The sequence below is a fragment of the Pipistrellus kuhlii genome, unplaced genomic scaffold (assembly GCF_014108245.1).
Source record: "Pipistrellus kuhlii isolate mPipKuh1 unplaced genomic scaffold, mPipKuh1.p scaffold_m20_p_1, whole genome shotgun sequence".
Classification (NCBI taxonomy): Eukaryota; Metazoa; Chordata; class Mammalia; order Chiroptera; family Vespertilionidae; genus Pipistrellus; species Pipistrellus kuhlii.
Window position 1 is genome coordinate 112,611,272 of NW_023425404.1, and position 26,766 is coordinate 112,638,037.

Genomic DNA, 26,766 nt, shown 5'->3' on the forward strand with positions numbered 1-26,766 from the left:
TGTCCTTTTGGTTCTGTTTCTTTGGAGAATCCTAACTAACAATACCTATATCTAAATATCCTAAATTCACACCTATACTTTCAATTCCAAGCCAAGACCACAGTGTTTACTTACTTACTAGAAGCCCTGTGCACGAAATTCTTGTACTTGGGGGCAGGAGGGTTGGTCTCTCAGTCCAGCCTGCGCCCTCTTGCTGTCCAGGAGGCCTAGCGGGGAGCAGGCCTAAGCTAGCAATCAGACATCGTTAGCACTGCCTCGGAGGTGGGAGAGGCTCCTGCCACCACCTCTGCACTCACCAGTCGTAAGCCCAGCTCAGGGCTTCTGGCTGAGTGAGCCTCACCATGTGGGAGTGCACAGACCACCAGAGGCTATCTCCTGTGTTGAGCATCTGCCCTCTGATGGACAGTGTGTATCACAGCAACCAGTTGTTCTGCCATTTGATTTGCATATTAGACTTTTATTATATAGGATGGAACTACCTGACAGTCAATGTGCCCCCCTGAGGGGTCCCTGATTGTGAGAGGGATTAGGCCAGGTCAAAGGACCCCACTGGTGCACAATCAGGGCTGGGGAGGGACACAGGAGGTTGGCCAGCTGGGAAGGGACCATGGGAAGGTTCCAGCCCTGTCTCACTCAGTCCCAGGAGCAATCTAACCTGCCAGGTGGAGCATCTGCCCCTTGGTGGTCAGTGCTCGTCATAATGAGCAGTTGATCTACCTTAGCATATCATTAGCATATCATGCTTTGATTTGGTTGAATGGACAACCAGACATTTAGCATATTGGGCTTTTATTATATAGGATTTTAAAAATATATTTTTATTGATTTCAGGGAGAAAGGGGGAGAGAGAGATAGAAACATCAATAATGAGAGAGAATAATTGATTGGCTGCCACCTGCACACTCCACACTGGGAACTGAGCATATGCCCTAACCAGGAATTGAACAGTGACCTCTTGGTTCATAGGTCAACACTCAACCACTGAGCCACATGGCTGGCCATAGTGTTTAGTATGGCCTATCTCCTTTCCATAGTAAACTGGCTCCTGTTATGCTCAACGCCTTCATGTAACTGATCTCTTGACCACACTCTGCTACTGACAGCATGGCTAGAATACAGGAGAAGAGAAAGGAGGCATGAGCATATCTTTGGTCTTTTCATTCACAATAGCAAGAATATTTATCTTGGACTTCAATTCCTTTAGTCTTGCAAGAAGAATTAATATTTATCTTTTAATTTTTGCCTTTGGCATTTCAAAATGAGAAGGGGTTAATATCCCCATCTGCTGCATAACTGTCAACTTTTTTTTATTATAATAATTTTGGGCTGTCTTTTGATATTATGGGCAAAATCTCTTTAAAAAAATATTTATTGTTGAAAGTATTACAGATAAACCCCTTTCCTCCCCATTGCCTCCCTCCACTCAGTTCCCATCCCACCCCAGGCCTTCACCACCGTATTACCTGTGTCCATATGTAATGCATATCTGTATATATAAAAGCCTAATATGTTAAGAGTCTGACTGTTCAACTGTCCGAATTTTCGACAGGTAGTTGAGACCACCAGGGAGCAGATGGATTCATTCACTGGTGGGGTCCCTCAGCCTGGCCTGTGGGGATCTGCCTAAAGCTTTTTTAAAAAAATACCCTTTGGAAGACAAGCCCTTCCCAGCCAGAACAGGTAATCCAATTCCAACCAGCAGCTATCTTTAAACAATATGTTCATTTACATTTGAATGGCTACACCTTTTGATAGCCTAAGGGCAAGTTTACATGTAAACAAGTTTGCTTCTCAATTCCCAGGGCAGAAAAAAACAAGGTTTAAAATTATTAGATTTTAAAATTTATTCTTAGAAGTGTAAAAGTTTATTAATTAAAAAACAACAACAACAACAACAAAGGAGATTGAAAAACCTGATGAACAATATTAGCTGTTGATTGTAGTAGAGTCGGGAATACGGGAGGGGAGTGGACTGATAATTCTCGGGGAAAGGGGGAGTGGTGGATGCGGGAAGAGACTGAACATAAACTGTGCACCTATGGATGAGGACAATGGGGGTGGGGAGGGGGGGGTAGGGTGGGTGGGATGGGAACCTGGTGGAGGGGGGAAGAAATGAGGAACCTTTGTAATAATATGAATAATAAAGATTGATTTAAAAAATAAATAAATAAAATAAAGGGGGAAAATATATAAAAAAAAAAATACCCTTTAACATTTCATGTAATACTGATTTGGTGGTGGTCAACTCCTTTAACTTTTTTTTTTTTTTTTTATCTGTGTAGCTCTTTATATGACCTTCAATTTTTAATGATAGCTTTGCTGGGTCGAGTAATCTTGGTTGTAGGTCCTTGCTACTCATCACTTTAAATATTTCTTGCCAATCCCTTCTGGCCTTTAAAGTTTCTGTTGAGAAATGAGCTGACATTGGTATGGGTACTCCTTTATAGGTTACTAACTGCTTTTCTCTTGCTGCTTTTAAGTTTCTATCTTTGTCTTTAATTCTTGGTATTATAATTATGATGTGTCTTGGTGTAGCCTCTTTGGGTTCCTTGTGTTTGGGACTCTCCGTGCTTCCTGAACTTATGAGACTATTTCTTTCATCAGGTAGGGGAAAAATTTGCTGTTATTATTTATTCAAAGAGGTTTTCAATATCTTGCTTTCTCTCTTCTCCTTCTGGCACCCCCATAATGTGAATGCTGGTACCCTCGAACATGTCCCAAAGGCTCCTTACACTATTTTCATATTTTTGTTATATTGTTTCTTTTTGCTGTTAAAGATTGGATATTTTTTGCTTCCTCATATTCTATATTGTTGATTTAATTCTTGGAATCCTCTACTGTACTGTTGAATCTCTGTAAAATATTATTTATTTCAGTTAGTGTATACTTAATTTCTGACTGGTCCTTTTTTATGTCTTTGAAATTCTAAGATCCTTAAAAGTCTCACAAAGTCCCTTGAAGCTCACTTTGAGTCCCTTGGAGCTCTTATTAAGTTCCTTAAGCATTCTTATAACCATTGTTTTGAACTCTGTATCCAGTAGCTTGCTTGCTTCCATTTCATTTATCTCTTTCTGGAGATTTCTTCTGTTCTTTCATTTGTGACATGTTTCTTTGTGTCTGCATTTTTGCTGCTTCCCTGTGTTTGTTCCCATATATTATGTAGAGCTGTTATGTCTCCTGGAATTAGTAGAGTGGCCTTATGTAGTAGGGCCCAGGGACTCAGCCTTCCCAGTCACCTGATCTGGGCACTCTAGGTGCACCCCTATGTAGGTTATGTGCATCATCTTGTTATAGTTGAGCTTTGATTGCTGTTGGTTCCACTGGGAGGAGTTGACCTACAGGCCAATTGGCTGTGAGGACCAGCTGTGAATACATTGGAAGAGTGGCTGTGCAGGAGATACCCCTATAGAGCAGGACTTGTTTCAGTGGGGCTTTGGTGCTCACTGAGTCTTCCCCTTGAGAGTGTCACTTGTGAATGTGCAGAGTTGTAATCTGGTATGTTCTGAAACTGTCTACCAGGTGCACTGGCTCTGGGGCCTCCTGAGAGAGATACAAAGTCAGCCACTGCTTGGGGCCACCTGTCAGGAGATGCCAAGTTATCTGCAGATGGCTGCTATATATATTGGGCTTAGAAGTGCCCAGCAAGGCCAAGCTGTGAAGCAAGGCAGGCTGGATCTAGCGCTGGGTCTTGGGCCTCTTATTAATAGGTATATGGCATGCTGATGCCAGCTGCTGCTTGTTTAAGACATTTTAGAAAAGTCTGAAGCCTGAGTCAGGAGAGGCCATTCATATGGAAAAGTAGCTGCAAGCAGCTTGGGTAGGACTGAAAGTTGGATGGGGTAAGGTCTCAAGGAATCACCAGGATAGAGCAAACAGTATGAGGCACACTGATGTAAACTCAGGTATGGCTGCCGGTCAGCTCTGGGACAGAGGAGGTTTCAGCACAGGAACAAGACATCTGCAAGCACCTGCATCTGGGAGAAAGCCTCCCCTGAGTTCCTGCCCCGATGTCAGACAATCCAGTTTTTCCTCATAAGTCCCTGATTCCCCTAGTGCCTCCAGTGCTGACTGAAATTCAGCGGGAGCTGGACCTTTAAGAGGGACTTCCTGAGTCTCCAGCAGCCTCTGTGTCACTCAGCCAATATCCCTGCAGGTTTTTACAGCCCAGAGTTTCAGGGATTTCTCTTCCCAGTTCTGGAACCCTGGGCTGGGGATCTGGAGTGGGACTGCGATTCCTTGCCTCCAGCTGAGATATCCCTCCTGATTGAAAAAAACAACCCACAAACCACAGTTATTTTGGACCATCTCATTCTACTAGGAAATATTCTTGGTATAATATCAGACAACATAGCTGGACATGAGGTGAGAAATCGACTAGGAAGTAAATTCTGTGTTGGATTCAAAGTGACAGTTGTTAAATGTCAATACCATACTCTTAACCCCAGGCTGAGCCCTCTGGGGCACCAAGGATTACCAGAGAAGTGGTTGGTTTTTGAGGGCTACATCATGAAGGTACAAGCAGGCTTCCTTTCCCTCAGACACACACATAGTTGATCATAGGCTAAATGGTTAAAGTCAGTGAATTAAGAGAAAAAGAAAAATCCAGGAATACTATTTTTCTTCCATGTGGAGTGATATCTTTCACTCAATTATCTGATTATGATCTTGAAAGAAGAAAGTTGGTCACATACTGGTCATCCCCTTCTTTTCCCTTCTCTTTGGAATAAGCATTGCAGGAGCATACGCCCTGCACTGGCAGGAGATCTACCCAGCCACTGCTGCCTGTGATGGGAGCAAAGTCAGCCCGATTGTGGGGTTTGGCACTGAGTACCGGGAGCCTGTTTTATCAGTGAAACAGATGATCTTTATTTATTTTATCAGAGGCCTGGTGCATGAACTTTGTGCCCAGGGGAGGAGGGGTCCCTCAGCCCCGCCCACACCCTCTCCAATCTGGGACCCCTCAGGAGATTTCCGACTGCTAGTTTTATTCTGATTCTGTGGATAGGGCCTAAACCAACATTTAGACATCCCTCTCACAATCTGGGACCACTGGCTCCTAACTGCTCACCTGCCTGCCTGCCTGATTGCCCCTAACTGCACCCCCTGCTGGCCTACTTGCCCCCAATTGCCAACCCTCCACCAGCCTGGCCACCCCTTACTGCCCCCTCTGCCAGCCTGGTGGCCCTCAACTGCCTTCCCCACTGGTTTGGTCACCCCTAAATGCTCCCTCCCATCCCCTGCCGCCTGCCTGGTTGCCCCCAACTCCCCTCCCTGTGGGCCTGGTTGCCCCAAGCAGCCTGTTCAATCGTCCATTCAATTGCTTAGGTTGTTATATATATAGATTTTATTTTTCAACTGGCCCAGGACCTGGGTGGGAAAGCGGGGAGTAATTTATCAAGTGTCATCACCTCTCCAAATATTTATCTTTCAAGTTTGTAAATCTGAGCATGTTGTGAAAGCTGCTTAGAAGTTTTTGATGTCTTCAAGATAAAATATTAATTCCTTAGCTTCATGTTCCTGTGTCACTTCTCACCACTTTCTCCAGCCCTCTCGTCTTCCAAACATACCCAACCATTTACAGTTGCCTGACTTGACCTTGCATTTTATGCCTCTCTATACTGTCAAATAGGACACTTTCTTATCTTCCTCCCATCTTCCTTCAGCTCACCAAATATTCATCTGCCTTCCTCTCTCTCTAAGAAATTAACCTACACTAATAAAAGAGATAGATGCAAATTGACCATATGCTCCACCCACCAGCCAATCAGGAGTGAGTATGCAAATTAACCTGAAAAGAAGGCATCGGCACTGCACCCCAGCCGCTTGGAGCCTGTGGGAGTTGGAGAAGTCCAGAGCCAGCACCTTAGGCTGGCTGTGGCCAGGGAGACCAAGAAGCTGCCTTTCCCGTGATCCCAGGCTGCAGCCGCTGGAGAAACTTCCGCCCCTTCCTGGGGAAGACAGACAAACTGGGCCCCAGCGCTTGAGGCTGGCTGTAGCCCGAGAGATGAAGAAGCAGCCTACCCATGATCCCAGGCCACAAGCCAGCCAGAGAAGTCACTCACACTGCATCCCAGGGAAGACAGAGAAGCTTCCCACCTGCAGTCCGGGTGCCAGCACCTACAGCTGGCTACAGCCCGGTAGATGGAGAAGCAGCCCACTCCACAGTCCCAAGCACCAGTACCTGGGGCTGGCTGTGGCTAGGAGGTGGAGATGCCTCCCACCCCATGGCCTGGGAGCCAGCACTTGCAGCTGCAGCCCAGGTGAAGCCACCTGCCCACCATCCCCTGTGGCTGCAGTTGGCTTGGACACCTATGGCTGACCAGAGGGAGGAAATCCCGGGTCCCGGGTGTCGAGCCGAGGCAAAGGTGGTTAGGGGCAATCAAGCCAGCAAGGGAGCAGTTAGGGTCAATCAGGCTGGCAGGCAGAATCAGATAGGCAATAGGCAGGAAGGCGAGTGATTAGAAGTCAGCAGTTCTGGATTGTGAGAGGGATGTCTGACTGCCAATTATCCCCCGAGGGGCCCCACATTGGAGAGGGTGCAGGCCAGGCTGAGGGCCACCCCCCCCCCCCAATGCATGAATTTCATGCACTGGGTCTATTTATATATAATGCCAAGGAAGGGATATTTTAAGTAGAAGTAACAAGATAAATTTTATCTGGAAGAATAAAAGAGCAAAGATATGCCAGGCTGGTGTGGCTCAGTGGCTGTGTTTTGACCTATGAACCAGGAGGTCACAATTTGATTCCTGGTCAGAGAACATGTTCAGGTTGTGGACTCAATATCCAGTAGTTGTTGTGCAGGAGGCAGTCGTTCAATGATTCTCCTTTTCCCTTCCTCTCTGAAATCAATCTATATATATATATATATATATATATATATATATATATATATATATATATATATAGCAAAGATATTTTTGAGAGACATAAAAAAACTTATTAGATATTAAAATGTAATAATTCTATAGAAAAAGATAATTTTGAAAATATTAAATACAAAAATGCAATGGAGGGTCAAAACACTGCATAGATAATGTTAATATAGAGCAACAAAATAGCACACGTAGCCTGGAGATAGACCTTATTGTTGATATATGATGAGGAGGCCATTAGACTGAGGTGGTTCTAGTACCTTAGCAGCCTAACCAAACCAAAGACAGCAAATACCTTAAAGTTAAGAAATAAAAAACTAAGGGCAACCAGTCACAAACAGGCAACTAGGCTTTTCCAAATAAGACAAATACTCACGTTCTTGACAAAGTTCCCTTGACTTGCTCCCGCCTTTTCTCTATGCAGGTCCTTCCCATCGCTCCTATTTGTGGAGCACTTCTAGCCACTTCCCACTGGGCACTGCCACATTCAGATAGCTTTGTGCTTAGTGAACTCTTAAAAGTTTTAATATGCCCAACTCAACTTGTCTTTAAGAGTGAGAAAAACATCATAAATCAACAAAAAACGAAAATATATTCACTAAATGATGTTGGAAAGTTGGTTACTAATTTGAAAGCTAGCAACGTTTTCCCTGACTTTTACTCCTTCTTTCCAAGAGATTTTTATAAGCTCTTAAATCCCTTTATTAAATCCTTGTTTGAAATACTTGGAGTATTTCCTGTTTTCTTATTTGAATCTAAATTAATACCTTTCTAGGCAAATATCTTCTTTTATCTGTAAGTGTAAATATTATAACACCACACAAGAAATTGCTTTTAAAATTAAATAAATATATTTAGATACTTGCTCCCTAGCTGAAAAAAAGCGTACTTGTAGCCATAACTGGACACTAGGGGGCAGCAGAGATTTATTCACACAATCAAAAGGTACATCTTTTTTTTAAAAAAAACTTACCTTTATTGTTGAAAGTATTACAGACGTCCCTCCTTTCCCCACATTGACCTTTTCTAGCCTGCACCCCAAAGCTGCATCTTAACCAAAAATGTACACTTTGGTTATTCTTTTCAATGCTCTTCTGCTCTTTCTTATGACTAAGCCTTAATTAACACACTGGGTGGCCAGGATTAGGAAGGTTGTCTGAGGTCATGCCAAAAAGCCAAAGCAAAGATTCAAATAATCACTTTTGTGTCATTAAACCAATTCTTAAAGTAGATAAGCCTACTAACCATAACTAATATACTGTTGGCTAAGCATGCTTAACCAGCACACATTAGTATGAAAAACTGATGACTATAAAGCACTTACATCATTTTAGGACTTTCTACTCCTATAAGTATAAATAAAGAACCAAAGTCATGTAGCCACATTTTTAGAACATTTCATTCACATTAGAAGTATATCAGTATCTCAGAAATTGTTGAAGGCAAAAGATTATGAAAGCATGTTCAAAAATTCATGGAACTCTAACTTACCCTCCAACTGTAAACAACAAAACTTCTGGATAAGATAAGTAAAATGCACCTAGAAGCTGACAAAGTAAGGGATGCTTGGGCCAAAATTAAGTGAATGTAGAAATCTAGGGAAGTATGAACAACATTGACAGAAACTGGCCTTCACTCTAGAGCAGTGTTACCCAAACTTTTGACATATGTGTACCCCTTCTATAATTTCTGTAACGCTGAATACCCCTCGTACTCATGAGAATGTAGAATTAGGTGCAGCTAAGAACAGTGCAGTGCATATCCCCACCAAACTCTGGTGCAACGTGTACCCCCACCAAACTCTTCCCGTACCCTTGGGGGTACGCGTACCACATTTTGGGAAACACTGCTCTAGAGCATTGCTAAACTAGGTAAATTTCAACTTTGGTTTACACCTCTTTACAGGCACAGGGAAGATAAATTACCCAGGTCCTCCTCAGCATGTCAGTTCTAAGTAAGATTGAGACACCTAAAGGCTATTCTTTGAGATAAAAACTAACTAGAAGTAACCACTTTGAATGCTGTACCCCTCCTCCTCCACTGAAAGTGAAATTGCCTCTTTTGGAAACTTGGGTCCAAATATAGGGAGGAAAAAAATCTCTTGTGTTTTATAAACATAAGATGGTCCACACAGTTTTGCAGTTCAACTTCATACCTCTAGGTGGTTTAAAATACCTCAGGCTGAGGATTAGATTAAAATGGTTACAGATTCAGGAGTCTCACAAAGGCAAATATAAATATTCTCTAAACTATAACTCACTTCTATTCCAGGCCTCCAAGAAATTTCCACAAAAATATGAGTTCACAAAAATCATGAAACCCAAAAGTAAAAGACATATGAATGACAGCCAGCACTTATCAGACACTCAAAGATGGAAGTTATGGAAATTGTGAAACACAGAATATAAATAAAAATATTTAAAAATGTTTGTAGAAATAACCACACTGAAATTATGAGCAAAGAATATGAGTCATAAAAACAAAAATTAAACAACTAAGCACAGAGAGTCAAATAGAATTCCTAGTCATAAAAAACATAAGTGATATTTAAAAACTCAGTGAAAATGGATAAGATATTATAGTAATAAAAATATGAAGTGGGTTTAAAATATAGGTCATAGAAGAATATCATATAAGGAAAAATATCCTGTAAGTAAATTACATCTAGAAGATTTGTACTTTAGAAAATTAATTATAATGCTAACAGCAAGATACCCATGAAAAATACACATGATGTCAAAACAAGCCAGAGGAAAATCATTTGGGAAAAAAATGAAAAAGGATCCCAAGTCAAATTTATAGAAAATATTCCTTTATTAACTTTTGGTCGAGAATATGTTTGTATATTTTCAGAAAACAATTCCGACCATGTGGATTCTGGCAACAGAGAGGAATTGACAGGACTACTCCAGCCACGAAGACAGAAGAGAAGCAGTCCAGAGATGGAAAACAACTGACATCGCCTTGCCATAATTGCATCACTATAGGTTACCCAGGACCAAACCAGGACCAACATTACCACCATTTGCCCACCATCCAGAACTAAAATATCATTGCTGACATATACACATAAGGAACTATTTGACATTGAAATTGGGCCTCAAAAGAACTGTTGGCCCAGAAAGAACTTCACTACAGACCGATTCATTTGCCTTTCAGCGTAACCATTATTGCTTGTCTCATTTTCGGTTCTTATAAATGTATTTCCAGTAGGACATGATCTCACTCATCTAGGGGAAATGGTGAACAACATAGACTGATGAACAAGAACAGACCCAGAGACAAGGAGGCATGGATCAGACTGTTGGACCTCAGAGGGAGAGTGGGGATAAAAGGGAGAGATCAGCCAAAGGACTGTGTGCATACATATGAGCCTAACCAGTGGTCAAAGACAACAGGGGGATGGGAACATCAGTGGGTAGGGGTGGGGGATGGGAATGGGGGAATGAGGACAAATATGTGACACCTTAATCAATAAAGAAATAAAAAAAAGACCTAAAAAATAAATAAATAAAATAAAATAAAATACAGGACAGCAACAAGGCATATATTATTAAGCCTTTATTCCAACAAATTCTTGAGTTTAAATGAAACAGACAAGGCCCTGGACAAATGTCTCACTATATCTAAATCAAAAGGAATAGAAAACCCAAATAGTCTTATAACCTTTAAGGAAATTGAATAAGTCCAAAATATGTCAATCAATCAATCTCTCCAGGCCCAGCTGGCTCCTCTGGCAGAAAAATTTCTAATCTTACACAAATGCTCCTAAGGGACAAAATGCTCCTAAAGAACAACATTCCCAACTCATTTGTGAAGCTTCCAGAACCCTGACAACAAACCCAATAAAGACAGTGGGGGCGGGGGTGGGGGTGGGGAGAGTGAGGTGACCTCACTGATAAATGTAGATTAAAATTATCCTAAGCAACGACAAAGGTGTGTGTGTGTGTGTGTGTGTGTGTGTGTGTGTGTGTGCGCGCGCGCGCGCGAAGCCCTGGCCAGGTAGCTCAGTTAGTTAGAGCACTGTGCCCATACACCAAGGTTTTGGAGTCAGGGCACCTACAATTAGCAACCAATGAATGCATAAATAAGTGGCACACCAAACTGATGTTTTTCTCTCTCTCTTCCTCTCCCTTTATTTCCTCTCCCTTTAAAATCAATTTTAAAAATTAATACAATAGGCATATTATGACCAAGTTGGGCTTATACAAAGAAAGGTTGATTTAACATTAAAAAACCAATTCATTTCACCACATTATTAATTATAAATAGGTTTAAAAAATCATATGGCCATTCAGTAGATGCATAAAACTCACATTTTATAAAACAGAAATGTAGTCGTGATTTTTCTTTAAAATTCTCTTAACAAAAGAAATAGCCAGAGTATCTACAGCAAGTACTATGCATAATGTTGAAACATTGTATTCATCCCCTGTAAGAGTAGATATAAAATAAGTGTGCTTGCTGTCATCACTTTTATGAAATTGCTAACATTTGACCTTTTCGGCTCCCAAATTGTCAATATCATAAGGTTCAACATAATAAAATTTGATAATAATGACAGATGTCTTAGGGCACTTTATCATATCTGAAATCTGAAATCAAGAGACAGAAAGCTATACACTTAAATACTAAGATAAGATAATTAAGGGACAGAAAAAGTTACCAACACCAAGAAGTACTATGAATAGGTGAAAATGTTTATTTAACAAGCGCTAATAATTGCAATATCCTGTGCCAGGCACTCTTTAAGCGCTTCACAAAGATCAATTAATTTCATCCTCAGAACAGGCCTATGTGGCAGGTACTTGTGTGATCCTCATTTGACAGATAAAGAAACTGAGGCAGAGAGTCAATACTTTGCCTGAGGTCACATAGCAATTAAGTGCAGTGCCAGGATTTGAACCCATATGGTCTGACTCTGGAGTTCTTTCTCTAAAACTTAAACCATGCTGTAACTGTTCTGCCAGAATCATTAGAGAATAACCTACCCAACAAATGTACTTAAGACATTGCTTGTTGGTATGAGTATAGGGATACTGTTCCAACTATCTATTTAGTGCTGCATAACACATTTCCACAAACCCATCAGCTTAAACAGCAACTATTCATTATGTTCATGAACACTGTGGGTCAGGGGATTAGGGCAGGCATCGCAGATGGCTTCTCCCTGATTCATAATGTCTGGATGGGAAGAATGAATGGTTGGAGACTGGATGACTTAAAGGCTGGACTCAGCTAGGCCTGTGCACCCAGTACCCCATGTAGACCTTCAACACAGCTAGAGATTCTCACACCATGGCAGCTGGAATCAGAGAGGGGAATCCAGAGAGCAAACATTCCGAAGGTATAAGGATGCATTTGCAAGGCTTCTTGCAACCTGGCCTCGGAGTCAGGCAGCATCACTTTCTCCACTCTCTGTGCTTATGGCAAGTCACTGGGACCAGCGGGATTCTGGGGAGGGGAATTATGCCCCACCTCTGGTGGGAGAGGAGCGAGGTAGCATTGCAGAAGAGCAGGTGCTGGAAGATAGTGTCAAGGCCATCTTTGGAAACACATTTGGGCATGGACTCAGAGAATGTTGACAGAGCAGTCTTCCACTCTGCCATCCTTAGCACAGCCAGAGAAGTAATCTATCCCACAAATGTATTTAAGAAATTGCTTGAGGAGAATCCAAGATGGCTGCGCCCAGGTGAACACCTAGCCGCAGCCACACACAACAATTTCAATAAAATACAACTAAAATATAAAATGGATATTGCCCAGAACTACAGGAAGGTTGACTGACTGGAAATTCTACAGCGAGAAGCAAGGAGAAAACCAGAAGGAGGCGCGGAGGAGCTGGAAAAGCCCAAGGTACGGAGACGCGGCACGCGCAGAGAGGACGGAGCCAGAGAGGAGGGGGAGGCGGAGTGCCTGGCAGGCGTTCCCTAGCGGAAAGGAGATAAAACTCCGACTGTGCTGGGCCCCCGACTGCTCTGAACCCCAGTTCTAGGCCAGACCCCGGAGACTCAGGCTCAGCCATAGGGAGCCGGGCTGTAAGGCGGAACCCCGGGGAGCAGCGAAAGGAGGTCCCGGAGGCGCGCACACTGCGCGCAGAGAAGGGACGGTCGGCTGTGCCGCGGAATTGCCCTGACGGGAAGGAGACTGGGGCTCCAGACTGCTCTGAACGCTACCTCCAACTCCACTTCCAACTGAACTGAACCCCAATACTGGGCTCATTGTGGGAGAGCATAGATTGTTTGGCAGCAGGCGAAAATCGAGGGCACCTTTCTCTCAGAAGTGCCGGCAGCAAGCACTGAAGGACCCGCATAGGGCGGGGCTGACGGAAGCCAAAGCTGCAGGCTCCACCCTGAAACCCCGTCCCATTTGTAACTGAGAAATGCGACAACAAAATAGATCACAAACAAAAGAAATGGAGGACAAAAAGCGTCTGGATATAGAGTTCAAATCTACGCTTATAAGGTTTTTCAAGAATTTTCTAGAAAAGATGGATAAGACCTATGAGGATATGAAAAGAGATCAACTAGAATTAATAAGGAGTCATCAAGAAATGATAAGGGATCAACAAGAAATAAAGAATACACTGTCTGAAATAAAAAATATTTTACAGAGTCCTAAAAACAGAAGGGAAGATTGCAAGAATCAAGTCAAAGATTTGGAACATAAAGAGCCAGAAGACACTTCTCCACAGAAGCTAGAAGGCAAGAGAATCCAGAAAATTGAAGATAATGTAAGAAACCTCTGGGACAACTTCAAGCGAACCAACATCAGAATTATGGGGGTCCCAGAAGATGAGAGAGAGCAAAATATGGAAAACATACTGAAAGAAATAGTGACAGAAAACTTCCCCCACCTGGTGAAAAAATTAGACTTACAAGTCCAGGAAGCGCACAGAACTCCAAACAAAAGGAATCCAAAGAGGACCACACCAAGACACATCATAGTTAAAATTCCAAGAGCAAAAGACAAAGAGAGAATATTAAAAGCAGCAAGAGCAAAGCAGGTAGTTACCTATAAAGGAGCACCTACCAGGCGTCTTCAAACTACGGCCCTCGGGCCACATGCGGCCTGCAGAGGAGTCTGATCCGGCCCGCCAGGTTTTTTGGGCAGTGAGCGCAGCCGAGGTGTTACAGTAGGAATTAGTAGTTCATATAGTCCGGCCCCCCAGCTCTCTGAGGGACCGTGATCTGGCCCCCACTTTAAAAAGTCTGAGGACCCCTGAATACGATTGTCAGCTGACTTCTCAACAGAAACCATGCAGGCCAGAAGGGAATGGCAAGAAATATTCAAGGTGATGAATAGTAAGAACCTACAGCCAAAGATAGTCTATCCAGCAAAGCTATCACTCAGAATCGAAGGTCAGATAAAGAGCTTCACTAATAAAAAAAAGCTAAAGGAGTTCATCACCACCAAACCAGAATTATATGAATTGCTAAAGGGGGTTCTTTCAGAAGAGAAAGTAAACAAAGATAAAAATTATGAACAACAAATACGTAGCTATCAACAAGTGAATCTAAAAACCAAGGAAATTAAAAAATAAATCTGATGAACAATAGTAACTGTTGAATATAATAGAATCAGAGGTATGGAAGGGAAGTGAACTGACGATTCTTGGGGAAAAGGGGAGAGGGGGAAGAGACTGAACATAAACTGTGCACCTATGGATGAGCACAATGGGGGGTGGGGAAAGGGCAGAGGGTAGGGTGGGAACCTGGTGGAGGAGAGCAATGGTGGTGGTGGGGGAAGGAACATTTGTAATAATATGAACAATAAAAACTTATTTAAAAAAATAAATAATAAATAAATAATAAATAAATAAATAAATAAAAAGAAATTGCTTGTTGGTGTGAGTGTCTCAGTCCTTGGTTTTAGGTTGGCTGCATCCATTCCAAGCATCAGAAGGAGATGTAACAAGGTCACACAAAGAAAAAAGAAAGGTATTTCCTTCCATGAGTCCCCTTTAATGAGAGAAAACCTGCTCCCAAATGTCACAGCCAACTTACCGTCAGGTCCCATTGTTCAGATGATGTGGAAAAGCGACCTCGTCCATGCGCATACCATAGCTGAAAAGGAAGTTGAGAAAGAAATTATTTAGCATTTTGTCTTATACAGGAAGAAGGGCTTCTGCTAAGTAAAAAAAAAAAAAGGAGATTCAGAGTGCAGAATCTAAGAGGGAAAGAGGGGAGGGGGGATAAAGAACTTGTATGCATATATGCATAACCCAGGGACACAGAGAATAGAGTGGTGAAGGCCTGAGGGGGGATGAGGGGGGATCAATGGGGAGAAATGGGGGACATATGTATTATTTTCAACAATAAAGATTTAAGTGAATTAATAATAAATAAATAAATAAATAAATATATAAATATATATATGGAGGAGGGAAAATGACTATTGAGTGACCAGCATCTGTCACAAATATAGGCACCTGTACATACATTGTGCAGTTCTTCTTAAGTTATTTAAGAGAAAATAGCCAGGTTTATTATATATGTACATATGGAAGTTCCATAAGAGTATGAGACCAGAGGGCAAATTCGGTAATTAAGGCTTATATGCCATTTTGAGCTGATTGCTAATTATGTACCAAGCACACTGCTAAGAGGCAGGGCATAGCAGTGAATAAGATAGACAACATCTGGCCCTCATAGGGCTTACAGCCTGGAACAGAAAAGAGATTTATAACAAGCAATTATATAGTTAAACACAAATGTGTTGTGCTATAAGAAATGCCCACTTTGCTGTAAATAAATGTTTCTTTATAGAATCATATTGAAATGAAAGAAAAGATTAATAACTACTATAAGAGGAACAAGATCTTTATTAAGCCTAAAGAGTAATCACTGAAGATCATGATTTTTCCATTACGCAGGGGAGTGAAGCATTAGTGTGGCAGACAGTGTCCTTGTCATTAGAAAAGTCACTCTATCAAGAGTCAGAGACTGTTCACTGGGATTTACTATGAACAGATGAACTCTCTCTTAAGACCATCTGACCTGCTTCGATCCAACTGCATGCTCACCATGCAATCTGGATTACTTCATCAGCTGTCCTGGCACTTTGGATAACAGGTTGGGATTCTCCAGTCTCTGAAAAGTTTTATCTGCTACCATAAAGTGTTGTTTAGTTAAATTTAATGTGAGCATGAACAATCTTAGGCCTAATTCCTCTTCAGGGGCCTGAAAACTGAGAAAACAGATCTTCAAAGGTAAAAACTGAACAACAAAAGGGGTTTTATGGAAAGTAACCTCAAAGGGTGATCTAATCATAAATTCCTAACTGGGCAGGTCATAGGGGTAGTCATGACCCAGGCTTTTATAACTTTTTAGTAAAGTGTTTATCTTTGCCCTGTCCATTGTTTCTATGCATCTTGGTTAACACTCCTTTCAAGTAAACTTTAATCACCCTCAAGAAAGCACATGATCTCGTTAACTATACTGCAATTCATCTCCACCTTGCTTTTCCCCACCTCCAATAAATGCACAAATGAAGTTGCAAAACTATTATGCTGCAGAGCATTTTAGATCTTGCTCACCAGCATATGTCATCAATTTTGCTCAAATAAACCCTTATAAAAACTATCTCTAGGCTTGAACTTTTTTACGTTGACATAATTCAGGCTAGGAAGCCAAAGTGAGCCCCACTCTATGCACTTCCAAGATATAAAGCTGGTTATGAAGCTGGTCTTGCCCAGGATAGCACTAAGACCCACCTTGTACATTCCTCGGACTACAGCTATGGCATCTGCCAACTGCTGATGGCAGCATTTTCTTATTAATTCTTCATTCTGCAAGCCAGAAATAAGCACAAGGAGCATCATAATGTATTTCCAAAAACAACTCTCACACCTACTAGGGAGGAGCTCAGTAGAAAATCATTCAAATCACCACAATCTCTTGAGAAATTCATTTTATTATTATTTCTCTTATGGTATAGCTCTTACAGCACATTCCATTTTTACTTACACTTAACCAAAAGCAATAGTGTCCCTCTGGATAATTTGAAGATTTTATTTCATTTTACATATCAAAGTCTTTTTCTTATCTTCCTGGAACTGCTTTTAAAAGTAGTGAAATCTGCCGGGACCAGTTTGGCTCAATGGATAGAGTGTCTGCTTGGGGACTGAAGGGTCCCGGGTTCGATCCCGGTCAAGGGCATGTACCTTGGTTGCGGGCACATCCCCAGTAGGGGGTGTGCAAGAGGCAGCTGATCAATGACTCTCTCTCATCGATGTTTCTAACTCTCTATCTCTCTCCCTTCCTCTCTTAAAAAAAAAAAAAAAAAAAAAAAAAAAAAAAAGTAGTGAAATCTGCCCAGCCAGTGTGAGTCAGCAGTTGAGCCTTGAACCAGGAAGCAAGAGGTCATGGATTTGATTACCTGTCAGGGCACAAGCCAAGATGCAGGCTCTATTCCCTGGAGGCAACTGAATGATGATGTGTCTCACCTCACGATGTTTTATCTCTCTATTCCTCTCCCTCTCTCTCTCTAAAAATCAATAAAAAGCACTTTTTAAAAGTAGTGAAATCTATTATCAATTCATATCCTCTTTTGCTCCTTCTACTTTTTGAATGATAAAAAACTCATGAAAATAAAATCTAGAGACGCTAACTCATAAACTACTTATTTTCTGATCAAATAGTTTAACAGATCTTTTTAGGATAACAATGAAAGATATCAACTCTGATTCCAGCATGGAATGTAAACAACAATAGAGTTTAGAATCGGGCAGATTTAGATTTCACTATCATTGTGCCATTTACTATTATCTGTCTGCCCTTAAGCAAGTTACTTCACCTTGGTAGCCCAGTTTCCATATTTGTACAATAGATCAGGGATAAAAGTATTTCCATGTTAGGATTGTTAAGGGACTTGTGCTGAAAAGGCTTAGTATGGAACTTAGAATGGTGTGGTCACCAATAGATGGAGAGCAGTGAGTGAAGGCCTGAGAGGTTAGAGGGAGGGGGTAGAGGGGGTATAAAGGAGAACATCTGTAATAATTTCAACAATAAAGATAAAAAATTTAAAAAGTAAATAAAATTATTATCAGAAAATTTAAATAACACACCACAAAACAATAGATGGAGATGGAATTTTTGTTTTATAACAGATAAATAAGAGGAATGCCTATTGATAATGATAGATAAGTATGCAGATGAATCTGACCATAGGTTTTAAGAAATTCCTCAAAGCAGCAGAGTTTCCATGCCTTTACCTCCAAACGAGCCATTAAAGCACAAACAAGATCATATAAAATTGTGTCTAAGAGTCAAATCTCAATCATCAAGCTTTCTGTCCTAGAATCCAGACTGGTGATCTGAGCAAGTTAATTAACATTTCTGTGCCTCAGTTTCCTCATCTATAAAAAATGAATAATAATAATAATAATAATAATACCTATTTCATAATATTAATGTGAGGATTAAATAAATTTGTATTCAGAGTGCTTAGAAAAGTTCCAAACACATGGTAAAGCTACATGTATGAAGCTGTTATATGGGACACAACATATACAAATTATGTTGCTGTCAAAAATTGCTAAGTTCAAACTTGTAGTACATATGTGTCTAAGCACAAGATCAGTCTACACACAAAACAAAGGTAATGAAACAAACAACAACAAAAAAACCCACAAAGAAAATTAGAGACATACTACCTGTTGATAATGTCTTTCAACTGTTAGAATCCTGTCATGTAGAACAGCAAAGAGATTGAAAGACTCCTCTTTAATCCGGTCCTCAAACTTCAACTGAAGCAATTCTTTTAGGAACCCAAAATCTACCTGAAGAGATCTAATAGTCTAAAAATAGAAAAACATACATTATCATAGAGATTGTGACACCATGCCGGGTTCTGGGCATATAACCTGGGTATCTGATCTGGTCAGGAGATTGTCCTGCATTTTAAGATTATCTGTCAAATACTCCTTATATCGGGAATTCCAATTAATCTGCTAAAGGAATATAAACTAATGGAATAAACTAGAAGAAGTTCCTAGTGTTATAATAAGAGACTAGGAAAATTCTGGGACAAGTGGAATAGGGAAACTAAGATAATTAAACAGCAGTTTGCAGCCACCTAGTAAATCCTATCTTCCCTAAACCAAGGATACTTCTCCCCAACCAGAGGGTCAAATCACCCTACTCAGGGAAACTCAATAACAGAAATCCAATTAAGTGCCATTTGTCACCCACACCAAGGACAAGCAAATTAAGAGAATAAATCTCCTATTGGTACAATAGCATAAAGCTGATGAATGTTACATTGCTCCACCCCTAGGACCTCCCCTAAACACAGCCTTTCAAATCCCTGAAAATGAAGGTCCCAGTGTGCTCTCTCTCAGGAGAATACTCTGTGTCATTCCCCTCCTGCTGGGGTTCTTATTTTGACATCCAGAAGGGTTCAGGAATCTGTAGAAAGGCTATGTGTAACTTAAGAGTCCAGAGATGAAAGAAAATTTTGAAAGACATAGGGGGTCAGAGGAGCCTAGCTAAAGAAACTAAGTTCTCCTTGTCTCAGGACCCCTAGCTTTTTATTAACACAATTTGTTCTAAGGCAAGGTGGAGATATACACTTTAAAGGGTAGGGTTTCATCTACAGAATCTACTGTCAGATTGGAAGAATTACCTGTGGCTGTTCAGGTGTTTGGCCAACAGGAGACAATAACATGTAGATTAAGATGCCCTGAGCTGTCTGGCAGCAAACAATCAATTTAATGCATCATTTTCAGGTTTGGGGAAATGCCTTTAGCCATCCCAGCAGTCAATAACATATGTGACTCAGCCCTTGTTGAGTCCCCAAGTTCCATCAACTATTCAATGAAACTCTTGCAGTTTTGACATGCTGAAATTGGCTTCTGGCAACCTTCCCCTCTCCTTCCCCCACAGGCATGTATCTCCTAAACTCCAAGGGACCCCACAAGACTTGCAGTCAGAGGAGCAATGGGCAGCAGCAGCTCATCCCACACTAATCCACTGAACCTGTTTCCAAGGTGCCCTTTTCTCAGACTTCCCAGTGAGCCAAGGCAGCCTAGCCTAGGCTCTCCTATAGTCCTTCCTTCTTTCACTGTCTTAAGTGTATTTTTGCTGTGGTCAGTAAATTCATGCTTGCTTTTCTATACTTTGTCTCTTAATTGAAATCTTTCCTTCAGTATTTGTATGTAGCTAGAAGGCTAGAACCCCTCTAGCCAGTTTAGCTCAGTGGATAGAACTGTGGACTGAGGGGTCCTTCCTCAGTTGCAGGCTCAATCCCTGGCTCTAGTCCTGTTCTGGGCATTAGTGGGAGGCAACCAATCAAAGTATCTCCATGTTTCTGTCTTTCCCTTTCACTCTCTCTAAAAATCAATGGAAAAATATCCTTGGGTGAGGATTAACAGAAAAATAAAAAGACTAGGACAAAAGTCTTCATGTCCCACAGGTAACACTAGTAATTTACTCTCATACAGAATATACCTCAAAGGTATAATTCTCACTATGTGATTTTTGTATTAGAAAACCACATTTGTTATGAATTCACTAGCCAACTACTTAAATATATAACCAGTATATTGATTAGTTTCCATTTGGGTTTTGTTGTTGTTGTTGTTTGGGTGTTTGACTGTTAATCCTCACCCGAGGATATTTTTTCCCATTGATTTCTTTTTTAGAGAGAGTGGGGAAAAGGGGAGAGACATACAAAGAGAAACATTGATTGGCTGCATCCTGCCCTGATGGGGCCAGGGATTGAAACTGCAACCCAGATATGTGACTGAGGGAAAGGGGGACAGACGATGTTCTTACCACTGCGCAAAACCAGTTATGGCTAATTTTGATATGTAATCATCAAAACACAATGTATTTTTGTTTTCCACCATCCATTTAAATATATTCCTAGGTTACCTGCCCCTGAATGAAAACTTTAGGCAAGTCCATGACTTTTTGTTCATCCTTGGGGACAGAAAGTCCTACCTTCACCCAAATCACAGTCTCGAAGAAGCTTTTGGAATATGACCACTATGAGTTAACATGACCACTTCAACTTCACTCATAGGTAAGGCTTCTTTCTCCCTGTACTCCAAGCTAAACAGTCATTGGCAGCTGCCTGTCTTCAAGGAGAAGAGTGTGATTCAGTCTTGAGCTCTCCCTCGCCTCTCCTCCCACACTCAGCTGCTGTGTCTCCAACGTGGACAAGGCAGAAGGGGTAAAGGAGCACGGCTGCTTCTATCTGGTGGGGTGGCTGGCAGGTCACCCAGGACTGGCATGTAACTCTTCTTCCCTCTAGTTTAGAATTAATCCATATTACCTGCACTAGTTTTTGTGTAGATAAGCTTAGCTCTTTTAATGGCAAAATTTCACTGTAATCCGTCTGAGTAGCATGGTCTGTGCTAAAAAAGCCAACGTTCAAATCATCTGATATGTTACGTCTGAAAAAAAAAGAAAGAATATTAAATCTGTTTTATGTAGTAGATATTTGCTTAAAACATATATTAGTGAGTATATTTTTGTATAAATCACATTATGTTTTAAAGATTCAAAGGGTTGATAAAGTGAGGAAACCTCTGAATTATCTATTGAAAATTTGAGGTTTCACCAGGACTCTGCTGGATTATCCAATTCTCTGGACTGTGGCATTTTGCTCCACTGATACTAATTTTTATTTTCTGAGATATTGTTATAATTGTAATTAACTAATCCTATATAATAAGAGGTAATATGCAAATTGACTCTCACACTCTCACAAGATGGCTGCCTACAACCAGGCCAGCAGGGTGGTTAGTGAGGGTTGACCAAATAACTGAACAACAGCAGGCTGCATTGGGGTGACCAGGCCAGCAGGGGTGGGGGGCAGTTAGGGGTGATCAGGCTGGCAGATGGGGGTAGTTGGGGGCAACCAGGCCAACAGTGAGCACAGTAAGAGGTGACCAGGCCAGTGGGGGGGAAGCAGTTAGGGGTGACCAGGCCAGCAGGAGAGGCAGTTGGGGGCAATTAGGCTGGCAGGGGGGCAGTGAGAAACAACTGAATGTCAGGGGGGCAGTTGGGGGCGACCTGGCTGTCAGCAAAAAGCAGTTAGGAGTGACCAGGCTGGAATGCAGAGCCAGTGAGGGGTGATCAGGCTAGCAGGAGTTGGGGGGGGGGGGGCAGTTAGGGGCAACCAGGAAGGCAGGCATGTGAGTGATTAGGAGCCAGCAGTCCAGGATTATGAGAGGGATGTCTGGCTGCTGGTTTAGGCTCAATCCCCAGGATTGGAGAGGGTGCAGGCTGGGCTGAGGAGACCCACCCCTCTGTGCACGAATTTCATGCACTGGGTTTCTAGTTTATTAATATTAATAATAGGAACAGAGCAAAGGGGAGGCTAGAATTATAAACATGGCCATCTGGGCAGCTTCACCAGGAAGCTGTGGCTTCACACTCCCCAGGGAACCCCCTGGTCCACTCCTTGCAGATCACTGGGGAAAGGGGTCCAGCAAAGGGGCTTGTTTGTTAGTCTAGCCTGAGGAACAATGAATTGGCTAGGGGGTAGACCCCATAAGAAGTTATGAAAACTAGTTAAAATCCCCAAAGAATTCCCTCTCTCTTGGGTTGGTTCTTGTTCTTGCTTGCTCTGTGACCTGTACTTTCCATTGGCTCGCCCGTTGTTCCTCCATAGCCATGTGGCCTTATGTAGCCACATGACCCAGGGCCATGCAGACCCCACCCAAAGAATGCTGCACTGGACTGGACTTTAATATGGAGCAGAAACTATGGGCAGTGGCCTTTATTCCAGCCCTGCTAAAGACACAGTTGGACTTCCTCCATGGTGAGAGGGACTGAGATAGGACCTTGGAAGGGAACCCCTTAACTTTACATCATCAGTAAAGCTTTACATGAAACCCCATCCTGTTGTGGCAGCCTCAGGACAGTATTTTATTTGCAGCACTCTAAGAACTCCACTTCCAATGATAACAATTTCGATTTAAAAGCCCCATTTTAGTATATCATCTACTGTTTTGTGTGTGCTACCACTTGAAGTAATTATAAATTATGCACAGGAATATCAAGTGAAAATACTTTAGGGCAGTGGTTCTGTGGTCTAAAGTCCCCCGAGGCTCCAATACACTCAGAGAATGCATAAGTTCAAAATTATTTTCATAAAAAACATTAAGATTTTGTTTGCTTCTTCCACTTTTATTCTCTCACAAGTGGTGGTTGGAGTTTCCCAGACTATAGGTTATGTGACTGCATGGCAGATTGAATGATGAATTAAGCAATCTTTCCTTAAGCCAGATATTGAAAAGACTTGCAAAAATGTAAAAAACAAAAAAAAACTGACACTAGTTTCATTAAAGTCTTGTTTTGAAAAATACAGTTTGTTTTCCTTCAAAATGTGTTATCATATTTAGGCCGAGAAATGAAGATGGTGGCATAGGTAAACACCTATACTGCTGCCTCGCATAACAATTTCAAAACTGCAACTGGAAGACAAATCGAACATTGTCCAGCATCACCAGAAAGCTGGCTGAGTGAAAATTCTACAACTAGAAGGAAAGAGAAAATGACACTGAGACTCAGGAGCTGTGGAGGACAGAGATGCAGAGACCGCACGAGAAAAGGGCAGGCGGCTGAATACGCAACTGCCTTACTCGCGGCATGCGGAGAGGGCGTGCAGCAAGTGCATGGCTAGCTTTCTTGTTTGGGAGGAAAACAAAACCTCCCGACTGCACTGAAATCCAGTTCCAGGTGAGATTTTTGGATACTCAGACTCATTGGGGGAGAAACTCGACTGTCTATCAACGGGCAAAATTCAAGAGCAGCCTTCTCTCAGAGGTGTGTGCAGCCATTGCCAGGGGCCTCTTAAGGTGACCAGACGTCCCGCTTTTGGCAGGACAGTCCTGATTTTTGACAATTTGTCTTGTGTCCCACATCCAAGGCTGTCTGCTCCGCCCTTAGATTCTGCTGAGCACAGAAGCTCTCCCAGCAGAGACACAGGTGATCCTCACAGCCAATCGGCCTGGAGGTCAATTCCTCCTACTGATACTAACAACAATCTAGGCTTACCTACAATAAGATTGCACACACAGCCCACAAAAGGGCACACCAATAGTGTCCACCTCAGGTAATTGGGGAGGCTAAGCCACTGGGCCCTGCTAGGAAATCTAGCACACAAAGCTACTCTATCAACTCTGGGAAGCAGCTGAAATGCAGAGACAAACAGGCAGGTCACAAATTAAGGAAATGGAGGAAAGAAAATGAATGGATATAGAGTTCAAAACCACAGTTACAGGTTTTTCAAGAATTTCCTAGAAAAAGATGATAAATTTAATGAGACCCTTGAGGATTCGAAAAAGGATCAACTAGAAATTAAGCATACACTGACTAAAATAAAAAATATTATATTGAGACCTAAAAGCAGATGAGAGGATCGCAAGAATCAAGTCAAATATTTGGAATACAAAGAAGCAAAAAACACTCAACTGGAAAAGGAAAAAGAAAAAAGAATTAAAAAAAATGTGAAGACAGTGTAAGGAGCCTCTGGGACATCTTCAACCATACCAACATCAGAATTATGGGGGTCCCGGAAAAAGAGAAAGAGCAAGATACTGAAAACTTATTTGAAGAAATAGTGACAGAAAACTTCTCCCCACCTGGTGAAAGAAATATACTTACAAGTCCAGGAAGTGCACAGAACCCCAAACAAAAGAAATCCAAAGAAGACCACACCAAGACACATCATAATTAAAATGCCAAGAGCAAAAGACAAAGAGAGAATATTAAAAGCAGCAAGAGAAAAACAGTTACCTACCTACAAGGGAGCACCCATACGATTGTCAGCTGATTTCTCAACAGAAACCATGCAGACAGACGAGAATGGCAAAAATATTCAAAGTGATGAATAGCAAGAAACTACAACCAAGATTACTCGACCGAGCAAAGCTATCATTCAGAGTTGAAGGTCAGATGAAGAGTTTCATAGATAAGAAAAAGCTAGAGTTCATCACCACCAAACCAGAATTATATGAAACTAGGGACCTGCTGCAGAAATATTCTTGCAAGACTTCCAGTGGGCTTCCCTCCAGCCATTGCCACCTCTCCCGTCCCCCCCACTTCTCTGGCTGCGGCCGGCAGGGCTGGGTGGGGTGGGCTGGGACAGGTCCGTGTTCACTGCTGCCACCTCTGCTGTGCACCTCTCCCCACACGCCAGACTTGCCACACCCACCACCGCCACTGCAGTCCCTGATGCCCTGGAACTACTGCCGCCACTGCTGCTGCACGCCCCACCCCTCCCACCTGACCTGCCCACCACCACTGTCACCTCCTCAGCTGCATGCCCACCTCTGCATGCCTCACCACACCCCGCCCCACAAGCACTGCCAGTGCTTTTCCTCCAGCAGCCACAGCCACCTTGCTTTCCACTTTCCCTCTCTCTTCCTTCTATGCTGTCTTCAGTCTACACTCCTCCCTCCCTCCGTGTATGCAAATTAACTGCCACCTATGTTGGGTTAATTTGCAAACTCACTCTGATTGGCTGGTGGTTGTGGCTTGTGAGTGTAGCAGAGTGATGGTTAATTTGCATATTACTCTATTATTAGTTAGGATGCTGAAAGCTATTCTTTAAGAAGAGGAAGAAGAACAAAAAGGTAAAAATAAAAATTATCAACAACAGAAAGAGAGGAGAGAAACCAAGATGGCAGCATAGGTAAACGCCTAACTGCAGCCTCACACAACAATTTCAAAATATACAACTAAAATATAAAGTGGACATCATCCAGAACTACAGGAAAGTTGACTGACTGGAAATTCTACAACTAGAAAGAAAGAGAATACCAGAAGGAAAATCAGAGGAGCTGTAAAAGCCTAAGGTTCGAAGACACGGTGCACACGTGGGGAGAGGACGGAGCCAGAGAGGAGGGGCGGCTGAGTGCCTGGTTGGCATTCCCTAGTGGGAAGGAGATAAAAGCTCCGGACTGTGCTGAGCCCCAGTTCCGACTGCATTGAACCCCAGTTCTGGGTGAGACCCTGGGGTCCCAGGCTCATACAGGATTCTAAGCTGTAAGGTGGAAACTCAGGAGAGCGGCGAAAAGCAGAGCCCCGGAGTCACGCACATTGCGCTCTGAGGATGGTCTGTTGACTGTGCCGCTGGATTGCCCTAGCAGGAAGTAGACAAAAGCTCTGGACTGCACTGAACCCCACTTCCAACTGCACTGAATCCCAGTTCCGGGCTCATTGGGGGAGAGACTAGACTGTCTGGTGGTGGGTGAAACTCAAGGGCACCTTTCTCTCAGAGGTGCTTGCAGTGAGTACCAAAGCAGTGAGTACCAAAGGACACTGAGGAACACTGAGAAAAAACCTCATAGGGCGGGGCTGACAGAAAGCCAAGGCTATAGGCTCCACCCTGAAACTCCGCCTCATCCAAGCTGAGCACAGAGGCTCTTGAATAAGGCTGTCTCTCGGCATAGACACAACTGATCCTCACAGCCAATTGGCCTGGAGGTCAATTCCTCCCAGTGATACCAACAACAATTAAGACTTAACTACAAAAGGCTGTACACATAGTCCTCAAAGGGATGCACCAAGATAACTGGGAGGCTGACCCACTGAACCATATAGGACACCTTAACACACAAAGCCACCCTACCAACTTAGGAAAGCAGCGAAAATGCCAAGAAAAGGAAACAGATCACAAATGAAAGTAATGGAGGACAAAAAGCAGCTGGATATAGAGTTCAAAACCATGCTTATAAGGCTTTTCAAGAATTTCCTAGAAAAGGCCAATAAAATAAATGAGACCTATGAGGATATGAAAAGGGATCAACTAGAATACATTGTCTGAAATAAAAAATATTATACAGAGTCCTAAAAACAGAATGGAAGATTGCAAGAATCAAGTCAAAGATTTGGAACACAAAGAGCCAGAGGACACTCCTCCGCAGAAGCAAGAA

The 26,766-nt window shown here is 42.3% G+C and overlaps 1 protein-coding gene across 1 annotated transcript in view; it reads right to left on the reverse strand.

Annotated features, from left to right (window-relative positions):
* Positions 1 to 26,766, reverse strand: part of CUNH10orf67 (chromosome unknown C10orf67 homolog) — a 107,680-nt gene that overhangs the window by 73,231 nt on the left and 7,683 nt on the right. The window contains exons 2-4 of the mRNA XM_045587761.1: positions 21,153 to 21,273; positions 18,529 to 18,672; positions 16,588 to 16,662 (exon numbers count right to left, since the gene is read on the reverse strand). Of these exons, the coding sequence (XP_045443717.1) occupies positions 16,588 to 16,662; positions 18,529 to 18,672; positions 21,153 to 21,273 (340 nt within the window). The remainder of the gene's footprint in view (positions 1 to 16,587; positions 16,663 to 18,528; positions 18,673 to 21,152; positions 21,274 to 26,766) is intronic.